The 9,683-nt window shown below is 38.2% G+C and overlaps 1 protein-coding gene and 1 pseudogene across 1 annotated transcript; both read left to right on the top strand.

Moving 5' to 3' along the window:
• Positions 1-896: 896 nt before the first annotated feature.
• Positions 897-2,504, top strand: LOC134002164 (gamma-crystallin N-B-like; annotated as a pseudogene).
• A 487-nt stretch (positions 2,505-2,991) lies between these two features.
• LOC134002067 (gamma-crystallin N-B-like) lies at positions 2,992-6,021 on the top strand (the record flags this gene model as incomplete). The annotated part of the gene is made up of 3 exons (XM_062441337.1): positions 2,992-3,153; positions 4,403-4,548; positions 5,886-6,021. Coding segments are annotated over 3 exons (444 nt in total), but the record flags the coding sequence as incomplete, so codon positions are not given.
• Positions 6,022-9,683: the final 3,662 nt, after the last annotated feature.

Below are 9,683 nucleotides of genomic sequence, written 5' to 3'. Positions count from 1 at the left end.
ACACACACACACAGTAACAGACACACACACACACAGTAACAGACACACACACACACGCACAAAGACACACACACACACACAGTAAAAGACACACATGCACAAATACACACACACACACACATAAAAACACACACAGACACACACACACACAATGTAACAAACACACACACAAATAAACACACACACAGACACACACGCACAAAGACACACACACACACACACACACAGTAACAGACACACACACACAGTAACAGACACACACACACAAATACACGCACACACAAATACACACACACACACACAAATAAAAACACACACAGACACACACACACAATGTAACAAACACACACACAGACACACACGCACAAAGACACACACACACACACACACACACACACACACAAACAGTAACAGACACACACACACACACAGTAACAGACACACACGCACAAAGATACACACACACACACTGTAACACACACACACACATAGACACACACACGCACACACACGCACTGTAACACACAGTAACATACACACACAGTAACACACACACACAGACACACACACACAAATACAAACACACACACAAACACACACAGATATTTAATGTTTTATGACTTTTTATTTGTTGAGTTCTTTTATTTTTTGTGGTGTTTTTGTTGTTCTGTTCTGGTTTTTAGTCTGAATGTTGACTTTATGCTTCTTGTCTCTGTTTGTTTTGTTTTGTTTTTTCTGTTTTTAATTCTTGTTTTTTTTCCACAATAAAATAAAAAATAAAAATAAAACACTTTATGTATTCAGTCTTTATATTCGCATCATGTTCACCAACCTTCATGTCGATAAAAGATTGAATTAGACTGACTGAAGAATAAATAAAAACTGTCTTGTTTGTTTTCAGGGTCAACTCCATCCGTGTGGAGAGCGGCGCCTGGATCTGCTACGATCACCCCGACTTTAAGGGCCAGCAGTACATCCTGGAGCACGGAGAGTACCCCGAATTCCAGAGGTGGAACTCCCACAACGACCACATGGGATCCTGCAAGCCCATCCGCATGGTTAGCACCATCAATACCCATCAATGACAATCAATAGTCTGATCAATACCCATCAATAACCATCAATAGTCTGATCAATACCAATCAATAGTCTGATCAATACCCATCAATAGTCTGATCAATAACCTCAATAACCATCAATACTCTGATCAATACCCATCAATAGTCTGATCAATACCCATCAATAGTCTGATCAATAACCATCAATACCCATCAGTAACCATCAATACCCATCAATAGTCTGATCAATAACCTCAATAACCATCAATAGTCTGATCAATAACCTCAATAACCATCAATAGTCTGATCAATAACCATCAATACCCATCAATACCCATCAATAACCATCAATAGTCTGATCAATACCCATCAATACCCATCAACACCTATCAATACCCATCAATAACCATCAATAGTCTGATCAATAACCATCAATAACCATCAATAGTCTGATCAATACCCATCAATAACAATCAATACCCATCAATAGTCTGATCAATAACCTCAATAACCATCAATAGTCTGATCAATAACCTCAATAACCATCAATAGTCTGATCAATAACCATCAATACCATCAATACCCATCAATAACCATCAATAGTCTGATCAATAACCATCAATACCCATCAATAACCATCAATACCCATCAATAACCATCAATACCCATCAATAACCATCAATAGTCTGATCAATAACCATCAATAACCATCAATAACCATCAATAGTATGATCAATACCCATCAACACCTATCAATACCCATCAATAGTCTTATCAATACCTTTCAATACCGATCAATAGTCTGATCAATACCCATCAACACCCATCAACACCCATCAATAACCATCAATAGTCTGATCAATACCGATCAATAGTCTGATCAGTACTATAGTGATGTGTAGAACAGTGTAACTAAACCCTCAGGAACTGATCAGAGGGAGAAACTTTAACCTTTAAACCAACGAGCTGAAATAATAACTAAATATTAATCACCAATCAATACCTAAATATAACTAAATATTAATCACCAATCAATACCAATCAATACCAATCAATACCTAAATATAACTAAATATTAATCAACTATTTTAATAACTGATCGTTTTTGTTCTTTTTGAATTCCAGCTTCTTAAATGTGAAGATTCGTTTCTATTATTTCGTGACGTTTAAATGTTTCAGACCAGACGATGACGTGATGTTATTAATGATGAATGATGTCATGTGTGTGTGTGTGTGTGTGTGTGTGTGTGTGTGTGTGTGTGTGTGTGTGTGTGTGTGTGTGTGTTGCAGCACGGAGAGCATTACCGCATCGAGCTGTTCGAGGCTTGCAACTTCTCCGGTCAGTGTGTCGACATCTGTGACGACTGCCCCTTCCTGCAGAGCCGCGGACTCTCCAAGAACTGCATCAACTCCGTCAAGGTGTACGGAGACGGAGCGTAAGTCCTACACACACACACACACACACACTGTAACACACACACACACACACACACTGTAACACACACACACACATAGACACACACACGCACACACACGCACTGTAACACACAGTAACATACACACACAGTAACACACACACACAGACACACACACACAAATACAAACACACACACAAACACACACACACACACACACACAGATATTTAATGTTTTATGACTTTTTATTTGTTGAGTTCTTTTATTTTTTGTGGTGTTTTTGTTGTTCTGTTCTGGTTTTTAGTCTGAATGTTGACTTTATGCTTCTTGTCTCTGTTTGTTTTGTTTTGTTTTTTCTGTTTTTAATTCTTGTTTTTTTTCCACAATAAAATAAAAAATAACAATAAAACACTTTATGTATTCAGTCTTTATATTCGCATCATGTTCACCAACCTTCATGTCGATAAAAGATTGAATGAGACTGACTGAAGAATAAATAAAAACTGTCTTGTTTGTTTTCAGGGTGAACTCCATCCGTGTGGAGAGCGGCGCCTGGATCTGCTACGATCATCCCGACTTTAAGGGCCAGCAGTACATCCTGGAGCACGGAGAGTACCCCGAATTCCAGAGGTGGAACTCCCACAACGACCACATGGGATCCTGCAAGCCCATCCGCATGGTTAGCACCATCAATACCCATCAATGACAATCAATAGTCTGATCAATACCCATCAATAACCATCAATAGTCTGATCAATACCAATCAATAGTCTGATCAATACCCATCAATAGTCTGATCAATAACCTCAATAACCATCAATACTCTGATCAATACCCATCAATAGTCTGATCAATACCCATCAATAGTCTGATCAATAACCATCAATACCCATCAGTAACCATCAATACCCATCAATAGTCTGATCAATAACCTCAATAACCATCAATAGTCTGATCAATAACCTCAATAACCATCAATAGTCTGATCAATAACCATCAATACCCATCAATACCCATCAATAACCATCAATAGTCTGATCAATACCCATCAATACCCATCAACACCTATCAATACCCATCAATAACCATCAATAGTCTGATCAATAACCATCAATAACCATCAATAGTCTGATCAATACCCATCAATAACAATCAATACCCATCAATAGTCTGATCAATAACCTCAATAACCATCAATAGTCTGATCAATAACCATCAATACCATCAATACCCATCAATAACCATCAATAGTCTGATCAATAACCATCAATACCCATCAATAACCATCAATACCCATCAATAACCATCAATACCCATCAATAACCATCAATAGTCTGATCAATAACCATCAATAACCATCAATAACCATCAATAGTATGATCAATACCCATCAACACCTATCAATACCCATCAATAGTCTTATCAATATCTTTCAATACCGATCAATAGTCTGATCAATACCCATCAACACCCATCAATAACCATCAATAGTCTGATCAATACTATAGTGATGTGTAGAACAGTGTAACTAAATCCTCAGGAACTGATCAGAGGGAGAAACTTTAACCTTTAAACCAACGAGCTGAAATAATAACTAAATATTAATCACCAATCAATACCTAAATATAACTAAATATTAATCACCAATCAATACCTAAATATAACTAAATATTAATCACCAATCAATACCAATCAATACCAATCAATACCTAAATATAACTAAATATGAATCAACTATTTTAATAACTGATCGTTTTTGTTCTTTTTTGAATTCCAGCTTCTTAAATGTGAAGATTCGTTTCTATTATTTCGTGACGTTTAAATGTTTCAGACCAGACGATGACGTGATGTTATTAATGATGAATGATGTCATGTGTGTGTGTGTGTGTGTGTGTGTGTGTGTGTGTGTGTGTGTGTGTGTGTTGCAGCACGGAGAGCATTACCGCATCGAGCTGTTCGAGGCTTGCAACTTCTCCGGTCAGTGTGTCGACATCTGTGACGACTGCCCCTTCCTGCAGAGCCGCGGACTCTCCAAGAACTGCATCAACTCCGTCAAGGTGTACGGAGACGGAGCGTAAGTCCTACACACACACACACACACACACACACTGTAACACACACACACACACTGTAACACACACTGTAACACACACACACACACACTGTAACACACACACACACACACACACACTGTAACACACACACACACACACATACATACACACACTGTAACACACACACTATAACACACACACACATACACACACTGTAACACACACACTATGACACACACACCATAACACACACACAAACACACACACACACACACACACACACACACACACACATACACACCATAACACACACATACACACACTGTAACACACACACACACACACACACACACAAACACACACTGTAACACACACTGTAACACACACATATACACACACACACACACACACTGTAACACACACACACACACACCATAACACACACACACTGTAACACACACACACATACACACACACATACACACATACTGTAACACACACACTGTAACACACACAGACACACACACACACTATAAGACACACACTATAACACATGCTGTAACACACACACATACCTGTTTTACTACCTTGTGGGGACCCCTGACTAAAGGGTCTCGTCTGGAGACATAATTTTAACTGCGAAATTTATCGTAATTATTTGAGAAAACAAAAATCATTTGAAATATCAAAAACTTTCACGTAAACTTTAAACCAGTTTTGCCCGTAATGCTAACGTCTATTAGCATACAACTGGCATCACTGTTAGCCGCAGCACAGCAGTACTACTCTGAGGTACTTTTACTGCAGTATTGTAGTACTTATCTGAGGTACTGTTACTGTAGTACTACTCTGAGGTACTTTAACTGTAGTACTGTAGTACTACTCTGAGGTACTTTAACTGTAGTACTGTAGTACTACTCTGAGGTACTGTTACTGTAGTATTGTAGTACTTATCTGAGGTACTTTAACTGTAGTACTACTCTGAGGTACTGTTACTGTAGTACTACTCTGAGGTACTTTAACTGTAGTACTGTAGTACTACTCTGAGGTACTTTAACTGTAGTATTGTAGTACTACTCTGAGGTACTTTAACTGCAGTGCAGGGTGATATTCGCTAAGCTAACATGCTAATATGCTAATATACACACTTTGGGAAATATACACTGCAGTACTGTGTGTGACCACTAGGGTTCACACACAGTCATGAAAATCAGCTCTGTGGGGACCTTAAAAAAACTGCACCAGGAGGCTTTCTATTGGTTGCAATCCCCACACACACTCTGTAACACACACACACACTGATTGATTGATTGATTGATTGATTGATTGATTGATTGATTTATTGATTACCTTGCAGCTGGGTGATGTACGAGGAGCCAAACTTCCGCGGCCGTATGTACATCGTGGAGCGTGGAAACTACTGCAGCCATAACGAGTGGCAGGCCCAGAACCCCAACATCCAGTCCATCCGCAGAGTCGTCAACTACTTCTAAACCTCTGACCTCTGACCCCCACCTTCACATGAACTGTGACTGTAATCATGTACAATAAATAAATCCAGACGAAAATAAGAAAAAAGGTTTTTTATCAAACACTTTCTGTGTGTGTGTGTTGTTTCATCATCATGGATTCATCCGCCGCTGAAAATAGTCCCAGAAAACCTGGTTTTGTTTGTTTATGTTTTAAAACTTATTTTAAAAATATAAAACTATATTTAAACCAGCGGGAACAGAGCCAGTGTTTGCTTTTTGTTTTCAGATTTAACTTTAAATATGAAACTATAAAGTCAAAAAGTTTATAATTTAAAATCAGTTAAACTTTCTACTGCTGCTGAAAATAGTCCAAAAAACAAACCACTCCATTACCTCCTGTTTGATTTAAAACTACAATGAATTAGTCTTTTTAAGTTTTATATAAATGTTTAACAGCAGGAAAGATTTAATTTAGAAAATGAAACTAAAAAGTCAAAAAGTCAGATTTATAATTTAAGAGCAGTTTAATTTTTATCTACAGTAGTTATTTAAAATATGGAGCTTATTCCTGTAAAATGTCCCGAAACAATAAAAGCTCCAAGCTGATCAAAAATCAGTAAATAAATAATAAATAAATAAATAAATTTTATGTATTTTAGGTGAAAAACCTGCAGACAAAACTCAGGGTTAAAAACACTGAAACTCTTCCAGATGTTATTTACTGATGAATAAAAACAAAGTAAATATGAATATTGATCTATTTGAATAAAACCTGCTGTTAATAACACTTCAGTTTAAATATTTGACATCTTTAAGTTGTTTTAATATTCAGACATGGACTCAAACAAACCTTCATGTTCTTTTTATTGTGTCATCAACATGAAACCAGTTTAAAGTTGAAATGAACAACATGAAACTGTTTGTTTATTGCTGAGAGAACAAAGAAAACAAACTAACAGCAGCTGCTAGAAAAACTTCTTCTTTGCTTCAAAATAAAAAACATGAAATCAGATCTGATGATTTTCTTTGGAGAATTATTTTCAATCCAGATTCAAACAGACGACATGAAATAAACTTTAAAGAGTTGAAATGAAGCTGCAAATGTGTTTTATTTGCTGATGACACCATTCTCTACTGCTCTGGTAAAAACCTAAAACAGCTTCTGACTTCAGCTGAAAAGGAATTAAATATACCAAAAACTGGTTTGGCAATAATAAGTTATCGCTGAATGTAAACAAAACAAAGTTTATACATTTTGGCACCAGACAAATTAAAAACCAGGTTACAATCAGGGTTCATTGCATTGAAATAGAAAGAGTGTTTATGAGCGATAATTGATGATTAACTTAATGTGAAGTGTCAAAAACCATTGCTATATTTTATCAAACAAAGGATGTCCTTAACAAGGAATCATTATACACACTTTATTGTTCTGTTACTTCCATATATGACTTAGTGTGTGTAGATATGAGGTAACACATATAAAACCAACAGAAAACCACAAAAAGAGCTATAAAGCTGCGTTCAGACCAAACGCGATGAACACGATAAAATCACGCGACAAATGAGAATCTGTCGCGCTATCGCTCGAGTTTCGACGCGTGGCCATTTTGTGACCATAATGTAAAATTTGCGTCATCGCACCATTGCGCATGTAGCGAGCCCGCCCATTTTCACTAGATAACAACAACTTTGCTTCTTCAATCATCAACCATGGCTGAGATCACTTCCTCTTTTCTCTCATATGTGTCCCTGAGGCTCTTGAGGCTTTTCCATTTCCTCCGACACACATCAACTGACAGAAACACACGTAAATTAACTGTTGAATCTTTGCCGGGAGAGCCAGCTGCTTGTTTTTTTTCTTCTTCAAAACTTTATAAGGGACAGCCAGCTGGGCTATACGTCATGACGTAAGTGACATCAGGAGAATCTCAACGCTGATAGGCTATCGCGTCACGCGATGTCGCCGCAAAAGATCAACATTTTGAACTTGCGCGATTTTCGTGGCATCGCGTCACGTCTAATCGCGTGTTTGCATTGACTTAACATGTACTCTTGTCGCGAGACATCGCGCTTGGTCTGAATGCACCTTAAGAATTATAAATCGATCAAACTTCATAGAACCAACTAACGTATTGTTTATCGTTTTAGAAACGATTACATTTTATGATTTAGTTGAATCGAGAGAGAGAGTCGATGTGATTTGAGGGGAACAAAAAAAACAAAGACAAGAACAAATATAAAGCAGAGATGTGTTTGTTAGAGGTGTTAACGTGGAATAGCTCTGACAATGGATTAACAATGTGTAGTTCACTTTCCTCATTTAAAACATCTTTAAAACTAAAGTACTAAAAAAATATATAAATCGGGTATGAAGAAGAGTAATAATGAAAATACTGAAACTTTTGGTTGTGTTTTCTTGGATTATTGTTGTGGAACTTTATTTATTTATTTACTGTAAGATGTTTGAAAGTTTGTTCTGAAGCCTGATGGTGTAACTCAGACCATGTAGCTTCAGCCTAGACCATTAGCTTCTTCACTCGTTGTATTATATTGTGGTTGAGATAAATCTTCTATGTATTTCGTTGGGGTGGATTTTGAATGTTAATCGAATCAGACTAAAACTAAAACTAAACTAAATAATAATAATAATAATAATAATACATTTTATTTTTAAGGCGCCTTTCAGGGCACTCAAGGTCGCCTTACAATACAGATAAAAAACAATTAAAAGAGCCAAAAGGGACACATGTAAGTGCAATAAAAACAAATACAATCAAAAAACTGCAGGGTGGATGACAAATTAAAGTGAGTATGAAAGTTTGAAAAGGTGGGTTTTTAGACGGGATTTGAGAGTTAATGTTCCTGATGTCGGGGGGGAGGGAGTTCCAGAGGCGGGGGGCAGAGCGGCTGAAGGCTCTGGACCCCATGGTGGACAGACGGGCAGAGGGAACAGCGAGGCTGATGGAGGAGGCTGATCTGAGTGCCCGGGAGGGAGTGTTGATGTGGAGGAGGTCAGAGAGGTATGGGGGGGTTGGGGTTAGCCTTGAAAGTGTGAAGCAGGATTTTGAAGTCTATGGGAAATTTGACAGGAAGCCAGTGAAGTTGTTGAAGAACAGGAGTGATATGATTGATGGATGGAGTTCTGGAGACAATACGAGCAGCTGAGTTCTGGACCAGTTGGAGCTTACGGAGGGACTTGTGGGGGAGACCGAAGAGGAGGGAGTTGCAATAGTCTAGGCGGGATGTGACTAGAGTGTGGACCAGGATGGCAGCGCTGTTGGAAGTGAGGGACGGACGGAGGCGGTTGATATTGCGAAGATGGAAGTAGGCTGACTGGGTAACCTTATTAATGTGAGTCTGGAATGACAAAGAGCTGTCAAGGACGACACCCAGGCTCTTAACCTGAGTGGAGGGGAAAACAGAGGAGTTGTCAATGGGGATGGTGAAACTGGGAGTGTTAGTGAGAGAGGATTTTGAACCAACAAGGAGGACCTTAGTTTTATTGCTGTTGAGTTTGAGAAAGTTGGAGGAGAACCAGGATTTGATTTCCTGTAAACAGACACAGAGGGAGGGGGGCGGGAAGGTGGAGGTGGGTTTAGAGGAGAGGTAGAGCTGGGTGTCGTCTGCGTAACAATGGAAATGGATGTTGTATTTTCGGAAAATATGACCAAGAGGAAGGA

Source organism: Scomber scombrus, chromosome 20 (assembly GCF_963691925.1).
Source record: "Scomber scombrus chromosome 20, fScoSco1.1, whole genome shotgun sequence".
NCBI classification, from domain to species: Eukaryota; Metazoa; Chordata; class Actinopteri; order Scombriformes; family Scombridae; genus Scomber; species Scomber scombrus.
Note: the sequence above shows the minus strand (reverse complement) of the source record. Positions and strands in the feature narration are given on the sequence as shown.